This window comes from Hippocampus zosterae, chromosome 1 (genome assembly GCF_025434085.1).
Source record: "Hippocampus zosterae strain Florida chromosome 1, ASM2543408v3, whole genome shotgun sequence".
Classification (NCBI taxonomy): domain Eukaryota; kingdom Metazoa; phylum Chordata; class Actinopteri; order Syngnathiformes; family Syngnathidae; genus Hippocampus; species Hippocampus zosterae.
Window position 1 is genome coordinate 8,139,740 of NC_067451.1, and position 23,550 is coordinate 8,163,289.

A 23,550-nucleotide genomic window follows, 5' to 3' on the forward strand; every position below is an offset into this window, starting at 1 on the left:
CTACACAGGTATGATGAACCAAAGATACGTAATATGAACGACTCCGAGTAGCGATTTTGCGCTGCTTTTATTTAATTTTGGTTTAGTCGCTTATATTTATCTCGAGCAATTGAAATGAAATCGAACACAATAAAAGTAAACAAAGAAGTGTTACGTTCGAGAAGGGGCAGAATGAAGTAAAACGTGCCCCCCCCCCCCTTTATAATCCAAATCATGATTTAAGCCACTTTTTTGATATATGTAAATGTTTGCTTTTGAAACGTGTATGGCGTGAAGGCTTTGGACTTTGTTGTTTTGATTTGAAAATTTGAATAATCTTAATGTCATCATTTTGACATGAAGGCATTTTGCCAACAGACCTTGAACTCTGCTCTACATGGAACACTTGAAAGCCAAATGGCAAGTAACCTGCGTTCAACGAGGTCAATCATTTAATACTAAAAATAAGTAACAAGAGAAGGACATTTCTGGAGAAATTGCGTGAATGCTGAGAATCTGGCGCTGGACTGAAATGCTTTGAAATTAATTGACTTGTTTTTTTGAAGCGGTTAAACGCGTAAAATACCTCTTCCTTTTGGAATTTTATTGTGGAAGTTTGGGGAGTGTCAAATATTTGATATTTAGTTCTGTTCATATATGTTCTAATCGTTCAAAAATGTAAAAGGATGAGGAAATGTGAAAGGATAAAGCAAATATGTAAAATATTGGACAACTGTGACATTTTCAAAGAAAAATAATAGTAGCCTGAATTTCGAGAATGTTTTGTAGTTTGAAGGGTGTAATTATGTGTATCACGGGGTGAGCTCGCTTGGAAGATGAGCAAGTTGCGCTTTCGTGTGCAAAATGTGGCGTGTTGAGAAATTGTGGTTTTTTTCAATGTATAAAAAAAAGTGGCGGCCCGGTAGCCAGTGGTTAGCACGTCGGCTTCACAGTGCAGAGGTACCGGGTTCGATTCCAGCTCCGGCCTCCCTGTGTGGAGTTTGCATGTTCTCCCCAGGCCTGCGTGGGTTTTCTCCGGGTGCTCCGGTTTCCTCCCACATTCCAAAAATGTGCATGGCAGGCTGATTGAACACTCCAAATTGTCCCTAGGTGTGAGTGTGAGTGCGAATGGTTGTTCGTCTCTGTGTGCCCTGCGATTGGCTGGCAACCGATTCAGGGTGTCCCCCGCCTACTGCCCGGAGACAGCTGGGATAGGCTCCAGCACCCCCCGCGACCCTAGTGAGGATCAAGCGGTTGGGAAGATGAATGAATGAATGAATGAAAAAAAAGTGTAAATGATGAGAGTTCTTTTAATACTTGGAAGTTGAGCGAAATAATGAAATAACATGACCACATATAATGCCACCCTCTATTTATTTGCAAAGTTTGAAGGCAATGAAGCAAGAAGTGGCTGACCTCCCGAGTGGGCCGCTGGACGTCTACAGACGAAAAGCTTCTTTCCCGTGGAAGGACATGCTTATATTTCTGGACGGAGAGGAGGCGATGGCGTTGAAGGTACGGCGAGATAGTAGATATGGTCTGCTTCTGCGGTTATGTTTCTTCTTGTGTTGTGCCGCAGCAACGAGTCTTCACGGCATTGGAGAATGATCCGGTTTTCTCCAGGAGGCCGGGTGAAGACCTCCCTCTGGAGAAAATGCGAGAACTCACCTTCCTCAGGTGCCAGGTGGACTGTATATTTAATTTGCACACATCACCGACAGACTCAGAAGTTCCATTTGCTCGTGAAACAAACAGGGTGAAGCAGCTGTTCCGCTACGACTTTCTGACCAATGACGAGGCCATGGCCGACCCCTGGAAGACGGTGGTCCTCAATGACTGCTTGGGCATGTTTGACTGGTCCTTGGCGGCCAAGTTCTTCCTCAGCAAAGGGGTGAGTACTCGACAAAGCCGTTGGATGATAAAACTTCTTTGAGGTACTGTCTGTTGTTTGGGGATGCTTACATCCGGCCGGCCTTTTGCTAATAGACCGCAACTTGTAACTTATATGATATGATGATACCGGCGATAACCTTCTAGCAGTAAGGGAAAATCCACATGTAGTAAGACTATCTACACGACTCTCCATAATCATTGGTAGCCCTGGTTAAGAGATGTTCTTTAAATGTTCAACCAAACCAAGTCTGCTAGCTTAATGCTAACGTGTACCGGTAATGTGAAATGATATAAATGGGCTAGCAATAATTAGCAAAAATGTCCCGGTGATTCCAAACATTCAACCAGTCGCTTCTTAAACACACACATAGTGGCAACAAATCCAAACGGGGGCACACGATTCTTCTCCACGGCAAGCAGCAATCACTGGATCTTTGTCGGGGGGCCTTCTCTGCTTCTTCTTTCGATTCTGCTGCTAGTTGCTATTTGTTGCTACCGACCGCTGTCAGGCTGCTGAATAAAAAAATAACAACAATAATAATAATTAAATGATGTGAAAGACAATTGTAAATTGTAATTTATCCATTTTGTTTTTATATTGAACTTAATTGAACGGTGTTTGTTGTTTTTTTATTATTCTTTCTTTCTACATTCTTGCTGCTGGAGGCTGTACATTTCCCCAGTGTGGGACAAATAAAGGATATCTTCTCTATTTGTGTTCATTTGGGGGTTTACACTCGTGTGTGTCAAAGCACTTTGTGACTACGTGCGGTTAAAACGTTACCGGTTGTTGTTGCGGCTTAGATGTTTGCAAGGACGGTCGCCAGCAGCGGCTCAGCGCGACACCACAAGTTTGTGGACGCCATCGACGATATGACGGTAAGCTCCTCCCGCTGTCATCTTCGCGTCACGCCATCCGGCCGTAACGTGCTCGTTTTACTGGAGGCCTACGGATGCTTCGCGCTAACCGAGCTGAGTCACGGCAGCAACACCAGAGCCATGAGGACCACTGCCACCTATGAGCCGTCCACGCAGGTGGGAAAACGCTCCCCGCTGCAAGTAGCCGAATGCCCGTCGTTTCCTCCATCATGACGAAAAGGTCTATTGCTGGCCTCCGGAATGTCTTGCAGGAGTTTATCATCAACTCTCCGGATTTTGAGGCAGCCAAGTTTTGGGTGGGTAACCTAGGCAAGACGGCAACCCACGCGCTGGTTTTAGCGCAGCTCTACACGGCAGACGGGGCTTGCCACGGCCTGCACTCCTTTGTGGTCCCGGTACGCTGGCTCTCTGGATCCTTTCCCTCCACTCCCTTTGACCTTTGACCTTTGTCAGTGGTGCTTGAGCGCAAATAAAATTTACCGTTGAACGCAGGTGAGAGATCCCAAAACGTTGTTGGCGTTGCCTGGCGTGTTGGTCGGCGATATGGGCAAGAAGCTGGGTCAGAACGGACTCGATAACGGGTACGCTCGCAAATTCCGGGGGATTTGGAACGTGCACTTGATGACTATCAAATTCATTTGAAAATGATTTTGCGTCTGACAAGCTGTTTTGAACTGCATTTGGGTGCCGAATCTAAAACTAAGATATGGGACCCCGTTTTTTCTTAAAAAATATTAAATGTGTATCGAAATAAAACACAAAGATGCTAGAGTTACAAGTTTTGGGAGCAAAAAAGAGCCATCACTAATCTTTATAATTCCTAATATGCCAGCGTTCTGTTTACAGACATTAATAGTAATGATGTATCTCACCACACTGTACGCCACATAGCCGTACACGAGTCCAATCGTAATCAGCTGACAATTCTCGCTCCAGCTAATCAGTGCAGTTTTGCTTATCTAGAGAAAAGAAATTGGCGTGCTACAAAAGGAAAAAAAAAATTTGGGAATCAGCATGCCGATGTTCGTTTTAATCCGTATGAAAATCCAAGTCAACAGAAATTTTCTCTCAAATTCTTCGATTCGAGATCTCCCTGAGCGTCCAATCGTTCTCCAAAATTACAGCCCTAGTCCTTTGCCCTTATTGGGATTAGACTACGGGCGTCTTTCAATAAAAAAAGCCTTGATTGTAGTTAAGCCTGTTTCAAATGATTAATACAGAACACATTTGAATGAAATGGGCCTTCATTTCCTTCTGCTGGTATACATCTTGAAAAATTGGCTTCATTTGAGTGTCTGATTGTGTACGCGGTTGTTGGCGAAGCCCGATGACTGACTTGCAGTGAGTGACTGTGTGCAGGTTCGCTCTTTTCCACAACGTGAGGATCCCAAGGGAGAATCTCCTGAACAAAACGGGAGACGTGACCCCCGCCGGTACTTATGTGACGCCTTTCCAGGTAAACACCGCCCTCCTCCCCGTCCATTTTGGACTCTCCTCCGAGGCAAAAGCGTTTGTGTTTGTGAAGGACCCCGACAAGCGTTTCGGGGCATCCCTGGGCGCCCTGTCCGGAGGCCGGGTGTCCATTTCCAGGATGGCCCTGGTCAACCTGAAGTTGGCCTTGACAGTGGCGATCCGCTTCTCCGCCACAAGGAGGCAGTTCGGCCCCAAGGACGACCAGGAGCTGCCCGTGCTGGAGTACCAGTTGCAGGTTAGAGGCCATAGTTGCTTTCGCACTCGTTTTATTCCCTCCACCCAATCGCTACACGGTGTCGCCTTCACGTACGAGCGACCCTATTATGACTTTTTGAAGCTGCGAGCTGACATTCATGACGGATTCATTTTATTTGGCCTCCTTCGTCTTTGGACTTGCGAGCACAGACTTCAGTTATGAAGCAATGGACGTTTGAACAAAAATGGTGGTGCAACACATTTAGACGCATAACAGGACTCGGAGAGACATGTTCTTATCCTCCATGGAAAGTAATTCATGTTGCAGTATTTAACAGAGTCACCCGGAGTCGTGAAAGAAGCAGTGCGGCAAGGGAATGACCTTTCATATTTTGTGTCTTTGCAGCAATGGCGTTTGATTCCATACCTGGCGGCGGCATACGCTCTGGAGCGCTTCTCCAAATCCCTCTTCGGCAACTTTGTGGAGTTTAGCATGCGGCAGATGATGCGGGACCACTCGGACACACAGGTGCACTCATGCGCTTTCATTGTCCGACATAAAACATCTCGCATCACGCCAAGTACAGTACGTCCCGGCCGTGTTCTGGACTTTGAGGCTAGTGAGGATCAAAACGGAACTCCTCTTTCCACGTTTGTCAAGCAATTCAAAGCATTCACGACTTGCCCACAATTTTTCGCACTTGTTCATGTTTCCAAATTTGACTGAAGTGGCGCGGGCATGCGAGGTGTGCTTTGAGTTGACCGGGAGCGCGCGTGTGCTTGGCAGGCAGAGTTGGGCAGGGAGCTCCACGCCCTGGCCTGCTCCGGCAAGCCCTTGGCCTCGTGGACGGCTCAGCGCGGGATCCAGGAATGCCGCGAGGCGTGTGGGGGTCACGGTTACTTAGCTAGTGAGTGTTTCTGTCCTCGGAAGCATCGCATGCTTGTGGCACACACACGCCATTCGCGTCACTCACGCTTCCTCCTGCTTTTGCCCGCCTCGGCAGTGAACCGCCTGGGCAATCTGCGCGACGACAATGACCCCAACTGCACTTACGAGGGGGACAACAACGTCTTACTGCAGCAAACGAGCAACTACCTGATGGCGTGGATGGACGCCAAGCGACGTGGTCAGCCTCTTCTTCTTTCAGTAACACTTTCAGGGTTGCCCGTTTTAACACTTATCAGGATGAACGGGGCCACACCCCGCTCCGCTTTTTGTGGCCGGCCCTCCAAATCCAAATCACCGACTATCGTAGTAGTGAAGTCATCCGCATTATATATATATATAAGAAAAATATGATAACCTTTATTGGTCTCAGGGCGGCCCGGTAGTCCAGTGGTTAGCATGTCGGCTTCACAGTGCAGAGGTACCGGGTTCGATTCCAGCGCCGGCCTCCCTGTGTGGAGTTTGCATGTTCTCCCCGGGCCTGTGTGGGTTTTCTCCGGGTGCTCCGGTTTCCTCCCACATTCCAAAAATATGCATGGCAGGCTGATTGGACGCTCTAAATTGTCCCTAGGTGTGAGTGCGAATGGTTGTTCGTCTCTGTGTGCCCTGCGATTGGCTGGCAACCGATTCAGGGTGTCCCCCGCCTACTGCCCGGAGACAGCTGGGATAGGCTCCAGCACCCCCCGCGACCCTAGTGAGGATCAAGCGGTTAGGAAGATGAATGAATGAATGAATTATTGGTCTCATAATGGAGAAATTCCCAAGTTAGGAAAGGAAGAAAGTAGAAGAACAAAAGTATAGGAGCTGCTGTAAAGACAGCCCCTCTCGCGGCCCCATCTTGAAGTCATAATAAAGTAGGAAAACGACTCCCATGTTTAACCCTTTCATGCACCTTGTAACCCGAAAACATGGTAAACCGTCCTCTGTGGTAACCGCTGTCCCTGAAAACGTTAAAAGACCGGAATTTTTTAAAAAAAGAAAAATTTTGTATGAGTCGCAAGCTGAGGGCTCCCCGGCATCTTCCACGAGCCCTTCGTAGCCCACCAAAGTGGGCCCACCACACCTTTCTGTCCTGTTGACCTACAAATGGTCATCAAATGTTTATTGTTTCCCAACCATGGCATGATGAAAAAAATGTCATGGCATGCCACCGAAAAAAAAAATGGCACCAAGAGACCACACAGAGTCAACAAAAAGATATCTTTTCTTTTTTTTTTGTAATTTTTTTTTGTAATAGTTAAATGACAATTTTCAGACCAATGACGTGAAACTGAAAAATGTCTCTGCTTAGCTCATGGCACAGTGGTTGCGAATCGCAGATCCTCATTAGCCAAAAAACAACACTCTCATCTGTTCCAAAAAATTATTCTTGAAAAGTTTGATGACTTGAAAATGGTGTTGAGTTCAATTTGCATAGATTGCATCCAGGGGTGTCCAACTCATTTTTGGAGTGGGCCCCGTTGTAGTGAGGGCAGCCCTGAGAGGGCAAACCATTGTTACATTCATTCATTCATTCATCTTCCGAGCCGCTTGATCCTCACTAGGGTCGCGGGGGGGTGCTGGAGCCTATCCCAGCTGTCTTCGGGCAGTAGGCGGGGGACACCCTGAATCGGTGGCCAGCCAATCGCAGGGCACACAGAAACGAACAACCATTCGCACACACACTCACACCTAGGGACAATTTAGAGTGTTCAATCAGCCTGCCACGCAGGTATTTTTTTTGGAATGTGGGAGGAAACCGGACCACCCGGAGAAAACCCACGCAAGCCCGGGGAGAACATGCAAACTCCACACAGGGAGGCCGGAGCTGGAATTGAACCCGGTACCTCTGCACTGTGAAGCCGACGCGCTAACCACTGGACTACCGGGCCGCCCCCATTGTTACCTATGCACAACAAATTGACGGATTACTACTTTTGCAATCAAAAGTCAAGGACAGTAATTTGTTCAAGTTGCGGTAAAATGGGTAACAAAATTCGAGCAAAATCTCAACCGTATAAATTGACATTTAGATTTTTAAGTGAGGATCACAGAAGTTGAAACATGATTTGCTTTCGCAGGCCATAAAAAAAGGGGTGTGGCAGGGCGGATGTGTGTATGTGTGCGTGTGTGTGCGTGTGTGTGCGTGTGTGTTTTCGACACATTTCTAAAATGTTGAAAACAGTTTTTTTTTTCTCTCCCTGACAATGACCCAATGTTCACGGTTACATAGTATTTTTGCTCTCCGGAAAAGTGAGCATTTCGGAGCTCGGAGTATTCCACCCGACGGTAGCAATTTTTCTGGATTCTTCTTGTGTCAAGAGTCACATGACCAAAAGAGCACAGCTTGATTTGCCAAATGTGTTTGAATTTTTCATTGAATTTTTATGACCCCCCCCCCCCCCCCGAACCCCCCCCGCCCCAACCCTCCACGTGAATAAGCTTGGCTTGAGTTAGTGCCGGTGTTGATTTTCAGATGGCATGCGGATCCAGTCCCCTCTTCACACCGTGGACTTCCTGGACGATTTCCACCAAATCCGAGACGGCGGCTTCACGGCGCGCACGGTTGACGACTGCATGGACTCCGCGGGTACTTTTCTCTCAGCAAGGTGACGCGAGCACCATCCAAAGGACGGCTGCATAGCTTCATTGCTTGATGGCTTCCCTGTCAGTGGCGTTGGCGGCCTATAAGTGGCTGGTGTGCTTCCACCTGGAGGAGAGTCACGAGCGGCTGCAGCAGCTCCGGTCTTTGGGTCAAGATGACTTTGCGGCCCGAAACAATAGCCAGGCAAGGAGACGACATTCTTCATTTTGCTACGCGATGCTTGATTTCAATGATTGCGGCTGCTTTTGGGCCGCCCGCTCCTCCCACTTTTCCCAAAGCATTCCAATTTCTCAATACTAACAGACGGCGGTACATTTCAGCTTGTACATTTCGTGCTGCGAAAACTCCCGCTTTTCCTCCCAATTTCACAATTTCCAAGTCGGTGAGACGGCCAACAAAAATGGCTCGGCTCATCCGTTCACTTTTCGACTTCCAACGCTTTACATCATTCAAGACGAACTGTTTTTGGAATGTGGGAGGAAACCGGAGTACCCGTAGAAAACCCATGCAGGCCTGGGGAGAACATGCAAACTCCACCCAAGGAGGTCGGAGCTGGAATTGAACCTCTGCACTGTGAGGTCGATGCGCAAACCACTGGATCACCGGGCCGCCCGATTTGCAAATGTTTGCCGACCATTTATCTGTACGCCACCATCTCCATCCACGTTTTTCATCCGATTTAAACAATCACGTTCTCCAATTTGCCACATTTTTCAACATTGCACATTTCTGCTCTTTGCTTCTTTTCACGATTTGTCGCATCGCCGTTGACATTAAAATGACTGAATGATCAGATATTTTCCTCTTCCCACATTGCATAATCGATTCAATCAATTTTTTATTTCCAAATATTCTGCTTATTGAGACCATCTTGGAACTTTATAACATTTATAACAATGTTATAACAATTATCTCACGTCTTTCAGTATCCCACATAGGTGTATCCATGAGTGTCGTCACAAATACTACACAGGGACAATTCGAACAAAAAATTCCCCTTATCTTTTAAACGTGACTTTGTTGTCTCATGTTTCACTTTTTTTTCCATTTGAATGAATAGACCAGCATTATCCATTTTGGCCTTGGCTCCTTTTCGACCCAAATAGCCCCTCTGTTGCATTTTCTAATCTCGCTGAGTCACCGCACGGCAAGTCAATGTGTTCAGAGGGTGTCCGTCCGTCCGTCCGTCCGTTCGTGCAGGTGTACTACTGTCGCGACCTGGCGTTGGCCTACATTGAACACTGCTGCCTCCAGCGGTTCCACGAGTGGACTCGAGACGATGACACGCCGAGCCATCTGCGAGCGGTCCTCCAGAAGCTTTGTGCGCTTTATGGACTGTGGAGCCTCAGCGGCCACATGGCCACCCTGTACCGAGGTGCTTTTTTTTTCTCAACTCGGTAAAAACAACCCAAAAACCCCCAGTTTTTATTTAATTTTTAATTTAATAGAATTTACAGTAGGAGATCGGAATTCCCGAATATTCGATAGCTGCAGCCCTGTATAGTTCCCAACACTGCAAATGAATCCCGTTTCCAAAGTAAGAAGTCAGAAAGGAAGTTTTGAATGGAGTCTTCACACATAAATGCTTCCAGTAAGGCGAATAATCCCACTTTAAGGATTTCTTAGCCGCACGTGAGAAGTTTAGAAATAAACTGCAATCTGGCTATGATGCAATTAGGGGTCGCGAAAGGGCTGGCAAGAATTCTTTACAGGCAAATTATATTTTTGGAGAAAGGCTGACAAGGGGCTTTAAAAAAAAAGAAAGGGGGGGGGGAAGAAAGAATTTTCTTTTTCTTTTTTTTCCAAACCCATCAACAAGTCGATACATCGGCATTCAAGCTTTGCGTGCTTCTGTGCAGGTGCTTTCCTGAGCGGAAAAGAGCCGGCCCATTTGATCCAGACGGCCATTCTTAGCCTCTGCGCACAGGTGTGCTCCCCCCCCCCCTTCCCCACGTGATGATGATGACGATCGTGCTGCACCATCTCAAGCAAAACGGTAAAGGCAGCCTCCTGCGAAAGTCAAGTAACGTCCAGTTGTTTGCAGCTGAAGGACGACGCGGTGGGGCTGGTTGATGCCATGGCCCCCCCGGACTTCATCCTCAACTCCCCCATCGGCAACGCTGATGGACAGGCAAGTTCCTCGTTAACTCATTCAGTACCAGCCAAATCTAGACCAAGTCTGAAAAGACGTTTATAAACGTCTTTAGGAGTGAATGAGTGGACCGAAATACAAGTCCACACAACTAAGTACAGCGTCTGATCGAAGGCAAAAGTCAAAAAGTCCGAATGAAAATGTACGATCAATCACCTCCAATACTAAAGTTCCCCTCCCATCATGGGCGGGGCTTACATTTGTTTGGATTGAAATTAGTCATCGAGCTATCCTATTTAAATACACCCTGGACATATTTTTAGAGCTCATACAGCAGCTACATATTTTTAACCGTCTTCAAACGCACCGTTAAAACAATACACATTTAAACACAGAAGCAAAATAAATCGTAACTATCAAATATTGTACAAAACAGGAAGTGACACATCGAAAACGCAGACGACCAAAGTATAAAATCGTCACAAGAAAAACGACTCAAGTGGAGACCTACTGGAGTCGAGTCACAAAATGTTTGGACTCGGTTATTAAGGTTTGTCATTGTGGCCGCAGCTGTACAAGAACCTTTGGTCCACGGTGATGCAAGGCCACCAAGCGCTGGAGCGGCCGTCGTGGTGGAAAGAGTTCTGTGCCGACAAGCCCGTCGTGGGATCCCTGCGGGCCAAACTGTAGACGGCAGGCCAGCGTACTCGCCGCGCACACACTTGGCTCAGTTTTTATGCCTTTGCTTCCGCTCTGTTGTATTCGCCACGAAAACAGCGTTTATGAATGGGACAAAATGCTGTTTGCAATGTGACGAGACACCGCCATCTTTGGGGAATTAAAAAAAACAAACGCATGGTTAATTCTAATGATTTAGGAGTCGGGAGTGAGGAATGAATGCCAAGGCAGTCACTGCCATGACCACTCATTTATTCCGAAATCAATGCTATGCTATGACTCGCCTCTCACCCTTAGATGATCATTCCTGCCTATCTGGGGGGGAAAAAAAAGCTTTTTCTGCATTACATTTGTTAAAAAGAGGAGAGCAATGTCTATTTTTGGTCACTGTCATATCAGCCAATTATATCTGTGTTTGTGTGTATTTATTGTATAATTTATATATATATGTATTTATGCATATGTGTATGTATACACACGTACAGTATATATATCTTGAACATGATTACTTACTAATCAATGGCTGACCAATAAAAGAACAAATTGATCAATGCTCTTCTGGGGTATTGTGTTCTTGTTGCACATTCGGAGCGAATCGCTTGAGGAAAAGTGTGTGTTAGCACACACGCCTTTTTTTTCTTATCACTTATCTGGCCTGACAGGTCAAATTTAGTTGATGTGCGTCTAGAAAGGAAATGCAAACATTTCCAATTCACATCCCCCCGAAACAGAATCAGTTGTAGCTGCCATCAGTTTGGAAGCAAAAGATGGCAGTTCTCATCACCGTAGCTTAAGCCCCGAGTGCAGAAATCGGAAACGGTGTGGATTTCATGAGTGACACCCCAAGCTCTTGAATGTTTGTTCTGTGGTGGACACAAGAAGAAAAAGCTAAGGAGTCAGGTGAGGCCAGTCAACAACAGAAGGTAAGGGCTAAGAGCCAATGGATTTATTGACACTTGAACTGCCGCTTCAAATCAAGGACGTATCACACTGCCCGCACCCCAACGTCTACTTGAGTGGTTTTCGTCAAATGAACAACGTGCATTTTGGGGATATTACAGAGGTTTGTTATTTTGTTAGCATGTCAACTTTCAAATGTGATGCCGGGAATCCGAACGAGCCGCACTGAGCACGTGCAGGGACGTCCGTCTCTCCACATCACTCTCTGAAGATGGATGGGCTGACTTTTTTCCTCAACGCCGTCCGAACTAGGAAGAGGCTCCCTCGTCACCTTCAAGCTGCTCCTGTCGACAAGGTCAATGAGAAAGCAACCCTGTCAACGGCGACTCAAATATCACCACCTTGACTCAGCACTGGCATAATGCATGTGGGCCGAACACGGCCCAGGAGTGGCAAAGGAGGCACTGGCTTGACTCTGGCAAACCAGATGAGGGCCAGTTGTGGAGTGAAGTATTTGGGCCAGAAATCAATTTACAACTCCGGCCCATATATGGCCAGTCAGTATTGAGCCACCCCTAAATGTAGTTTCAGATTTATTTTTTCAACACACAGCCTTGTTTTACAATTGCACACCGATGCGGAATTCCATTCATCACACACACACACACACACACACACACACACACACACAAACACACACACACACGAGCGCGCGAGGTTCAATCACACCTGCAGGATAATTTAAAAATGAAAAAAAAATGCATAAAAGACAATTAATTTTTTAATAAAGTGCAATTCATTGAGTATCCGCTAGGGGACACTGTTTTGACCAGAGAAGAAGAAACAGCAGCCTCAGTCCGTCGCTGAGACCGACCCATGTCAGCAGCCGCTGTCAATAGCACTCTCCTTAGTTTGTAAGGTGTAGGCAGGGATTACATTTAGATTTTATATGCACGTGTAAATGGTTTAAAACTTCCTTTCTTTATAAATCTTGTTGAATGATAACGTGCATTACTATATTTTTCAATACCAATTACCTATTAAAGTTTGTACAATCAATGGGATCAGTTGCAATGCATATATGTGAATGATAAAAGTAAATTGCACATTTGTTGAAGGAAATGTAAGGCGCTTCATGAAATGTTTTGTAAAAGATACGTTCAACATATTCAACATATTCAACATAAATTTCAACATATTCCAAATGTTCTTGTGCTTCTTTATACCAAAACAAAGGAAAAACATGGTGTTTTGGTTGTTTATAGCAAAGTATGGTATCATTTTAATGGTCCGGCCCACTTGACATCTACCGAGGCTGTATGTGGCCCACCATGTGAAATGAATTTGACACCAGTGATGTACAGTAAGGCGTTTTTAGCCCCCCAAAAAACGACCATGTGTAGTAAGGTGTTTTTAGCCGAACACCCCCCCGACCATGTATAGTAAGGCATTTTTAGACGAAAAAAAACCCCGACCAAGTATAGTACGGCATTTCTAGCTAAAAAAAACAACAACCATGTCTAGTAATCCGTTTTTAGACCAAAAAACGACCATGGATAGTAAGGCGTTTTTAGCAGAAAAAAATGACGACGTATAGAAAGGCTTTTTTAGCCGAAAAAAATGACCATGTATATATGGTATACATGTATGTATGTAAGCCTTTTTTAGCCCTCCCCCAAAAAAACAACCATGTATCTAGTAAGGCGTTTTTCACTGAAAAAAAAACAACCACGTCCAGTAATCCGTTTTTAGCCGAAAAAAACGACCATGTTGTGTAAGGCATTTTTAGCCGAAAAAAACGACCGTGAATAGTAAGGTGTTTTTAGCCGAAAAAATAACGACCATGAATAGAAAGGCGTTTTTAGCCAAAAAAAATGACCATGTCCAGTAAGGCGTTTTTAGACCAAAAAACGACCATGGATAGTAAGGCGTTTTTAGCTGAATAAACGACCATGTATACAAAGGTGTTTTTATCCAAAAAAAAAAACGACCATGTAGAGTAAGGCGTTTTAACAAAAAAAAAGACCATGTAGAGTAAGGCGTTTTTAGCCGAAAAAACGACCATGTAGAGTAAGGCGTTTTTCAAAGAAAAAACGACCATGTATACAAAGATGTTTTCAGCGGAAAAAAACGACCATGTAGAGTAAGGCGTTTTAACAAAAAAAAAAGACCATGTAGAGTAAGGCGTTTTAACAAAAAAAAAAGACCATGTAGAGTAAGGCGTTTTTAGCCGAAAAAACGACCATGTAGAGTAAGGCGTTTTTCGAAGAAAAAACGACCATGTATACAAAGATGTTTTTAGCGGAAAAAAACGACCATGTAGAGTAAGGCGTTTTAACAAAAAAAAAAAAGACCATGTAGAGTAAGGCGTTTTTAGCCGAAAAAACGACCATGTAGAGTAAGGCGTTTTTCGAAGAAAAAACGACCATGTATACAAAGATGTTTTTAGCGGAAAAAAACGACCATGTAGAGTAAGGCGTTTTAACAAAAAAAAAAAAGACCATGTAGAGTAAGGCGTTTTTAGCCGAAAAAACGACCATGTAGAGTAAGGCGTTTTTCGAAGAAAAAACGACCATTTATACAAAGATGTTTTTAGCGGAAAAAAACGACCATGTAGAGTAAGGCGTTTTATCCCGAAAAAAAGACCATGTCATGTATAAATAAGGCGTTTTTAGCCGAAAAAAAAACCGACCATGTATAGTAAGGCATTTTTCGAGGAAAAAAACGACCGTGTATAGGAGGGCGTTTTTATTTTATTTTTTCTGTCCTCACACTTTCCACCACGAAATACCACTGAGCAGATGAGCACGTTGAAAGAGGAGACAAAAGAAATCAGACCATTTATCCCAGATAACGTCCTTGACCGGTGTCGCAAATGTTATTTTTTTATGTTACAAAATTAAAGGGAGTGTGTGGGCGTGTGTGTGTGGGGGTGGCGTTTTGCGGCTCACTGTGGTATATTGCACGATGACATCCGGTTCAATGTTGAAGAGCAGATCGTCATTGTCCCTCCTGACTTCCAGCAGGAGGGCCGTCTCCTCCCGCAGCGCCCTCTGCAGCTGAGCCGTGCTCACCACAGGCCGACCGTTCAGTTTCACGATGATGTCGCCGTCTCTGATGCCGCCTCTGCAAGCACAGAGTGGGGGGGGTTGTCACATTCATCCCGTTTTTTTCCATGACACTTTTGTAGACGCAAAACACACTGGAGGGGGTTCTAGGGTTCAGATGATCTGTTGCCGAACCATGTCCAACTCAAGTCTGTCCATTTTCAAGAAGATGACAACTTCTTCCCCCCTCCCACATTCTTCCACAAGTTAATGCCTTGAACCGTTTATATTAACCCCTTGGTCATGGCTGCCTCCCTAACTGCTCTGGATAGAAGCCGTCTGTCCAGAAACATCAAATCCTCCTGCTCGGCTCGATGCTTACACAAACCTCAATCCGCTCGAGCTATCTGCGACCCCTTCGTGCCGCTCTTTGGAGGTTTTTTTATGGAGACGAATGGCCCACGGGGTCTTACTTCTGCGCGGGGGAGTGGGGAACCACCTCGTGGACGTAGATGCCGCCGCCAGGAACGTCGGGGAAGTCCGGCCTCTGCTGTCGTAATTCCTCGACGAGCCTGCAAAAGAGAGTTGGGGTTGAAACTCAAGTAATTCCCGACGGTGGGAGTGAAAGAGTGCAGAGCGGCGGTACATACGCTGGCGTGATCGTGAGCATCCTGATGCCGATGAAGCGCTTCTTGATCGGCCTGACGTCTGAAGGAGACGGACGAGGGGGAAGAGGCGCGTTTGATGTCTCACCTTTACCGTGCTTGTCCAGGGAGTCGTTGAGAAAGCGAGTGATCCTGTCTGAAGGGATGGCGAAGGAGATTCCCGCAGCGACCTTCAGGGTATTGATGCCGATCACCTCGCCGTCCTCAAAAAGACGAGACCCTCAGCTCACTTTGTGTTTGAAACCAAGGAAGCCAAAGAAAGCCTTACCAAATTGACCAGAGGCCCTCCCGAATTGCCAAACTGTGAAGGAGAAGACAAAGAAGAAAGGTGATATGTTTCCTCGGCGCACCCGAATGTCAGCGGGCTCTCACGTTGATGATGGCGTCCGTCTGGACGTAGTCCATGTCCGAGTCCCTCAGGCCCAGCTCCTTGCCGTCCCTCTGGGCCGTACTGACGATGCCGGTGGTGACCGTGTTCTGGAGTGCGAAGGGGCTGCCGATGGCCACCACAAACTCTCCGGCCCTCAAGTCGGCACTGTGACCCAGAAGCAGGACGGGGAGCTCGCTCTGGGGTGGGAAAACGGGAAACTCAGCCCTGCCCTTAGCTTCATCCACTGTCAGTTATACAACTAACCTACACGTGTCCAACTTGAGGCACTCTTCCTCATTTTGTGCGCCCAGCAAACGCTTGAAACGTTTCCCTTGACTTCTGTTCAAAACTAGCGTTAAAAATGCGAATTACCAAACGTAGGTCGGCGGTCACCAAACATTTTTGCCCCATGGACTGGTTCAATGTCGGACAATATTTTCAGTGAAATGCAACAAAATAAAATATGACGTGCATGAACACTATGGTATTTTCTCACGATAAAAAAAACGGAATCATGGCAAGAGGAACGTTCTATTTGGCCTCAAAGCTCTCTGGTCGCACGGGTAACGTTTAAACATGCCTTCAAAATATGATTCACCGCAAATACGAAGTGCATGAAAAATACGACTCATCCTCGGCGTATATTACGCAGAGTGGGCTTGGTGAGTGTGAATCTCCCATTGAGATAAATCCGTTCGACTCCTGACACTGTTTATTAAATGTAGCCTTCTTTTTCTTGAAAGTCTCTAATCTCTTCTTCTGTCTCCTGGCTGGGCCTTTCCCCCTTCCGAAAGAAACTTTCCAAAAACGTTTCTTGTTTCCTCATTTTGCTAGCTCCAGAGTTTCATTTTAGCGGTAATCTATCGGCGCCTTCACCTGCATCAAGATTACAATACTGTCGACGGGTTTAACAGAATCCGGTAATCTTTCAAAATAAAAGATTACAGATTCCGAAATGAATTAAACGGAAGTAATATAAATGTATTCTTTCTGTGCGTCCCGGTACAGGTCCGTGGCCCCGGGGTTGGGGACCACCGATGTCGGCGATTATGAGCTTTCCATACCCAACTTAAGCTTACATACTAAAAAACATGAGTTTAGTACGTGAACATTGCCCCTTTTCTGTCCAATAGTCATACTTGTCAACTCATACGGTTTAGCCATAGTTCATACGGATTTTGTGGTGAATCTTACGTATATGGCCGTATCGCACAAATCATACGGATTCTGAAGATTTCTGGGTTTTTTTTTCACCAACTCCAAATGATTTGGAGTTGGTGAAAAAAGTAACGCAGGAATACAACTCTGAACACAGTAATGCCATTAAGTAGAATGATGATTAAACATTAACCAGACATTGTATTATAGCGATCTACATTAAATATAATTGACATTTTCGTGGTTTTTTTTTCTCCCGTTATTTTTACATGCAAAATGCTTTGGTATGTTATAAGAATTTTTTGCTCTTTATAAGGATTTTTTGGGTAGTTTATACAGGTTGGCGCTCCGACAAGTTGACAGGTATGGGTCGTGAGGAGCCTGGGCTGACACCAGCTAGCCAAATTCAAACTAACCTGAGGGTTAATTTTGATGGTGGCAATGTCTAACTTCTTGTCGATGTCTCTGATGCTGGCATCATAAACGTCGCCGTTATGCATCTGGACCTACAAGAGATGAAAAAGCTGCCAGCGGATTGATGATGTGCTTCTCAGTGGCCTTTCAGGTTTTTTTGGGGGGGTGGGTTTGTGCGTGTGTACCTTCAGATGCTGACGAGCCGACACAGGCGAGTTGCTGGAGACCACGTGAGCGTTAGTCACAATCAGCCCGTGCTGAGAAATGACAAAGCCGGAGCCGCTCGACAGGGGGATATTGCGGCCGAAGAGGGGATGCCTCGGGTGAGAGCGCGCACAGGTCAACACACGCACACGCACACACCCACACACCCACACACACACACACACACACACACACACACACGCACACACACACACACACATACACACACACACACACACACACACACACACACACAGAGCCAGTAATGTGTACCTGAGGAAAAGTTCTATGTGGACCACAGCCGGGGCAATCTTCTCCACCACGTCAGCAATGAAGTTGAACTTGTATCGAGGACTGGTAGCGCTTGCTGTTCTGACCGTAACGGGAGTACCTGGGTGGGTCAGTAAGTGTGTGCAGAAGCAGGTTGCGTTCAATGTTCCTGAAGTCATCACACTTTTACTCAACTGCTATGACCGTTAAACGCAATGCCCACTTGGCCTCATTTCAGTCATTTGAAAGCGCGCACACATAACACACACGCACACAGATAGCAACGAAGGAAACAGGAAATCCTTCCAGCCCCAAATTGCGGCCGACTGGCCTTATGTTTGCCTTTAATCACGAACCCTCTATTTTGTCTGGCGTACACACATACACATACAGTGTCGCTGGTGCGTTGCATATGTAAAGGGCGTGGTGAACTAAAAATATAGGACTCTTGTCGTTGTAGATTTTCGGAGATGGGAAGCAAATCATGATGAGCAACCGTTTCCACAATTCTTGAAGTCTCTGGAAACTGACAATAAATGTCACTTGTAAATTCGCCACGCCACAGATATGAGTGTTGTAAACAAGCCTGCCAAAATTGATTGGTTAAACAAGTAGCCAAGTATATAAAATGATCTAACTATTACCACCGTGCTCAAACGCTATGCGGGTGTCCGCAGAATGTGTGAAACCACGCCCGGCTGAAAAATGGATACAATTTCATCCAGCATCTTTCTTAATGCCTCCGTGTATTGAAATGCTTAACTTGTGGTAGCGCTGTATATTCGAGATGCTAGCCACCAGCTCGCGCCCAAACTAACAGGCTTCCGTGCTTATCACCCAAGCATGTGGGTGGTTGGCTTCTCCGTGGCATCACCTCTTTCTTGGAAATGTAAATAATGTTACACAGAAGATGTATTTTGGAGATGTAGCTATAGCTAGCTAGAACATTGGAGATACAGCTAGCAAACGACCCACTGGTAGAAAAGGTCTTCGTCAAGATAACAAAGTACTGTACTTAGCAATTACGCCGGATAACCGCTCATATAAATGAAGGTATATATGTTATTAAATAGCGGGGGAGGGATGCTCGCTGCTTCACCAGAGCGTGGTTTGGTGACCGCCAACAAATGAGGAGACCCGAAATGGTGAAAGACAAGACCACACAATTGAGTGTGGTATAGTTGTCAATTATGACACGTCCTAAGTTATTATCTTCAAACACATACAATGTATTTAGAAACACCTCTGAATTCACTTTGCAGGGTCTTTCATGTCAAAATCTCCCATTCTACATTTTTCCACCTTCTCCCGCATTCCAAAAGTCACTCAATTAAAGTGAAACTTGAATTAAACTTCAGCAGGACAGCATGCGGGTAAAGTGATCCGATACATGGTGATGTGGGCACTCATGTTGGATCGGGAACCCGCCCGTTCTAACTGGAGATGACGTCAGCCAAGTTACTGTAGGTGTCTTTTGGGGAAGATTCTCAGTCCTCCCTGAAGTTTACTTTGCTTTCTTGCCGCTCCGAATGAGTCAGTGAGCAGAAGAATGGCTCGCGCGTCATCGTGGAATGTGCCAAAACAAATGTGTGAGGCAGCTGTTGCAGCCCTCCTCAAAAACACCGTCGCTCTTGGAATAACACCCAACAGACTGCAAAAATCACACATTTTTGGGCATCTCTGCGAGGGACGGAAAGCGCCAGGCAGAACAGCTCTTGGCGAAGTATATTTACGTACTATGGAAGTACTTTACATGGTTCAAGTGCAGACTAGAAGAGATCCTGCCTATAAGGCGCAATCTACAATACATCCACTAGGTGGAGCTACAGGTACGTCTTTGTCCGAGAGCCGTTAATGACCGCCTCCAAAAACCTCCATTAACGTTTACTTCAATGATACTACGAAAATAGAGTAATGCATCAAAACAGAAAATCACAAAATAAATTCTATAGCCCCCCGACAGAATTAATTTTGGCATTTCCTTGAGCATAGCTGCAACAGAACGATCAGATGTCTGTAAATTTGAGGAGGCTGGAAGTGTTTGTTATTTATTCCTTTGTTGTGTACTGTATTCGCAAACGAAGCGGGGCTATAGAATTTATTTTGTGATTTCCTCGCTTGATCTTTCTTTTGATTTTCAATTTTTGTACTTTCATTGAAGGAATCGTTAATTTACCTTTTTCCGAGGCGGTCATGAACGCCTCTCGAGTCGAATGGAAGAAGAGAAGGCACAGAGACAGACAAAGATGTACCTGTATTTATTGAGACTGTAAAACCATGAATAAAGTGTGTGTTTTAAAAAACTACACCACAGCTCTCCTTTTATCGGAGTTGCAACAAAAATTTACTGAATAAAGCAGCGACACAGTTCACTGAACCAACACCAAGTTATAACATTGTAAGCACGTCTCCAGCAAGGAGAATTCTAGGGGTCAACATACTATTGTAATGACCATACACAAGGCGCACCGGATTTTAAGACTTTTCGGTGCGCCTTATAGTGTGGAAAATACGGTAGGTTTTTCCTCTTCCGACTCATTTTTGGACTGCCACTGAAGCATCCAGTAACGGTGTTCTTTTTGTGCCTTTTTTTTGTGTGTGTGTGTGTATTCGTGCGCTTTTTTGTGAGATTTTCAGCCGACAATGAACGGGTGATATGATGTGTTCTGTGTTTTGCCCGCTTTTCCTACCTGCACTCGTGTGACATGCTCCAGGCGGAGCCTGGCTGATGGGCTGGAGGCCCCGCTGTCTTGCCCTCCTGCCGGCAGCCTTCAACTGGCACAAATTGCCGTATGTCTTCCCGTCGCTGCCGCACACCTCCCGACTCAGCTTGCAGCGGCATAAACCCCGTGTCGAGAGGGACAGCCAGACCCCGGCGTCTGGACGTCGGCACTCCAGGCCGTCCCCGCAGGCCGGGCCGACCCGGCCGCCGCACGGCTCGCCCTCGGCCGCGGCGCACACCAAGCAGCAGTTGCAGCGGTCCGGCACATAGCCGTCAGGGCAGCTGGGGCTCGGGCAGGCGCTCACGTCGCACCTCGCCGGACACTCTGCGGCCCGGGATGCCCTCGGGCCAACCAGCACCAACGTCCACACCAACACTAACATCTGCATTTTGGCTTAACTTAAAGACGCACAAAGTGAGTTGCTGGTGGTGCTTGTGGTGATGGTGCTGTCCTTTTGTCGTGTCAAACGCATCGTCCAGCAGCCGCGGGATTTGTTGAGCATCGGCTTTGTCCCGTCTCTGTTTGCAGCGGGAAACTTCCATCCCGCAGCTCGGGAGGAGGAGGAGGAGGCGGCCCTGAAGGAGGAGCGACAAAGGTTCTGTTTTCAAGTCTCCACTTTCACATCTGTGCTGTCTCCCAGCCTGTGCGGTTTGAAGTGCCACAGAAAATGCAGGCAGAACGACTGCGTCCGTCTTATCCAAACAAGAGTCTAGGTCAGGGGTGGGCAAACTTTTTGGCTCGGGGGCCGCATAGACTTTTAAAATTTGACTGAAGGGCCAGGTCAGCATGAGCTATGGTACATTAAAAAAAACAACAACTGCATTTGTTGACAGTCCATATCAAACATCAACAGAACAAAAGCCTGAAAATACTGTATAAATATACTTTTTAAATATACTTTTTTTTATCCTGGACTTCAATTATCCTCAGAAGAAAATAGTTCGAGCGTGTTTTTTTTCCCTGTCCCTACCCACATTTTTCCTTTCTGAATTCTGATTGTTATTTCTCCATTGCGGGACAAATAATATTTAATCTTAAATGACACCAGTGTTGTTGAGGACCTATTTTAGCCTGTGCATTGCTGCAGATGGGTTGTGATCAGACCAGTAGAAGTAGAACGATACAGAGGTCCTAGGTGGTCGAAAAGACCCCCCCCCCTCCCCGTGTTCTGCAACTTTAAGTCAATGCGCCACCTGGCGGTGAAATGCCTGTCATTACAAGTCCAATTGAAATGAAAGCAATCATTCACATTGAACCTCAATTGTGGACCAACCTTCGGCGGGCCGGATTAAAAAGACAAACGGGCCGGATTCGGGCCGCGGGCCGTAGTTTGCGCACCTCAGGTCTAGGTTTTGATCTTTGAAATAGTCCCCATGCAAAACTTTTCAAATGAATTTAGCCACAGTCTGCCTTTGTTTGCCTTTAAGGGTTTGGAAAGTAAACTGACAAAAAGCGTTCTCTTCAAGGTCCCTCGAGAAGGTGAGAGGTCAGATTGAGAAACGTTTTTTATAAATGTCGGCTCTGGATGAAGTGCTGCATTCGTTCATGTAGGTATTTCAGTCAAAAAGAATCAACAAGCTGTAAAGTTTATTTTTGAAAATCTGTTTGTTCATTCAGTAACATGTTTTCATTCATTTATCCGATTAATAATGATAAGTTTAATGCAGAATTCACTTTTTAAAATTTAGTTAAGAATGGCCTTTTTCAGGGCGGCTCAGTGGACGACTGGTTCGCGTGCCGGCCTCACACTGCATAGATACAGGGTTCGATTCTGGCTCCGGCCTCCCTGTGTGTAGTTTGCATGTTCTTCCCTGCGTGGGTTCTCTGGGTTCTCCGGTTTCTCCCACATTCCAAAAACGTACATGACAGGCTGACTGAACACACCAAAGTTTCCCGAGGTGTGAGGGTGAGCACAGTTGGTTGTTCGTCTGTGTGTGCCCTGCGATTGGCTGGCAACCAGTTCAGGGTGTCCCCCGCCTACTACCCGAAGACGGCTGGGATAGGCTCCAGCGTGTCTTGCGAACCTTGTGAGGATAAGCGGATTAGAAAATGGATTTCTCCTTACAGTCTCCTCTTCAGCAGGTCAATTAAATGCTCTATTGAGTTAAGGTCAGGGTCAACTTGGCCAGTCTATGACCTCTCACTTGACCTCCCTGTTGGAAGTACTTTGTTGTGTTTAGTGAATTGAATTTTCCGACAAAATGGTTTCATAGACTTACGAATTCATTCATTGTTAATTGTTCAGACCGAATTCCGAGACTTTTTCCGCACTTGAAACGTGTGCAGCGTCAAACAAAAAAGGGTGCTCACAGTCCTGAGTTGTTTTGCACACATCTCCATGTGAATACCGTAAAATAAAAGCTCCAATTCAGTGTTTCACTTCTGGTCAACAGACATCTTTTGATATTAAACCAAAATGTTTTCAGTACACAACGCAAACAAAGGAACCCTTTTGGAGGGAACACTGGAGCTACAAAGTCGATCTATAGTTGAGGGCATGAAAGTGCTGGTGTACATGCACGCAGCCAACCAAAGAATGTGCTCAATGAGCTCATGTGTATAAAAATAATCATAAAAATACCTCCGTGTTGCTCCTGCAAACATTTGTTTAATGATTTTTTTTTTTTTTGTTTTGCTCCTTCTCCATTGTGAACGTTTGCAGTATTATCTTTGGCAGATGTCTAACGTCACAGAAAATGACCTCATTTTTGCAAAAGCGTTGTTTGTTTTCTTAAAAATAATAAGAACGTGAGCTCTGTATGGATGGAGTGTTCTCTCATGCGGCCGATAAACTCAATTCAGTGCCAAGGACGTTTCTTAATGTTTTTTTTAAAAAAGAATCCAGGCGTTCAATCCCAGGTGTGTCTATGTATTATTTTTTTCCACGTGGTAGGGTAAAGAAGGGTCTCAAAATGGCTGTTGATTGAATGCATTAATAACGTGTGCAGATGGAATTATTTGATGATTTTCGTGGGGTCAACGAATTTGAAATGTGATTGGGTGAGGACGCCGCCTGCGGCTGATTCAGGCCCTGTCCAGTGGGCCGACACAACTGCTTGCCCCCCCGCCCCCACATTCAA

General features: G+C 45.8%; 2 protein-coding genes across 2 annotated transcripts; one reads left to right on the plus strand and one right to left on the minus strand.

The window, feature by feature from the left end:
* The first annotated feature begins 1,332 nt into the window (after positions 1 to 1,332).
* acox3 (acyl-CoA oxidase 3, pristanoyl) lies at positions 1,333 to 11,270 on the plus strand. Its single transcript, XM_052061481.1, has 18 exons — positions 1,333 to 1,494; positions 1,559 to 1,656; positions 1,735 to 1,870; positions 2,677 to 2,751; positions 2,818 to 2,907; positions 3,003 to 3,146; positions 3,244 to 3,332; positions 4,111 to 4,207; positions 4,277 to 4,459; positions 4,826 to 4,948; positions 5,207 to 5,327; positions 5,424 to 5,546; positions 7,821 to 7,934; positions 8,017 to 8,132; positions 9,150 to 9,324; positions 9,809 to 9,876; positions 9,994 to 10,080; positions 10,612 to 11,270. The coding sequence occupies exons 1-18, from the start codon at positions 1,339 to 1,341 to the stop codon at positions 10,729 to 10,731; spliced, it is 2,115 nt and encodes a 704-aa protein (XP_051917441.1). The 5' UTR covers positions 1,333 to 1,338; the 3' UTR covers positions 10,732 to 11,270.
* A 368-nt stretch (positions 11,271 to 11,638) lies between these two features.
* On the minus strand, positions 11,639 to 21,021 carry htra3b (HtrA serine peptidase 3b). The gene is made up of 10 exons (XM_052061613.1): positions 20,438 to 21,021; positions 17,751 to 17,868; positions 17,459 to 17,591; positions 17,276 to 17,365; positions 15,704 to 15,898; positions 15,600 to 15,632; positions 15,317 to 15,534; positions 15,140 to 15,238; positions 14,571 to 14,745; positions 11,639 to 11,963 (listed from the first exon to the last, which is right to left on the minus strand). Exons 1-10 carry the CDS (start codon positions 20,856 to 20,858, stop codon positions 11,928 to 11,930), a joined length of 1,518 nt encoding a protein of 505 aa, XP_051917573.1. The 5' UTR covers positions 20,859 to 21,021; the 3' UTR covers positions 11,639 to 11,927.
* Positions 21,022 to 23,550: the final 2,529 nt, after the last annotated feature.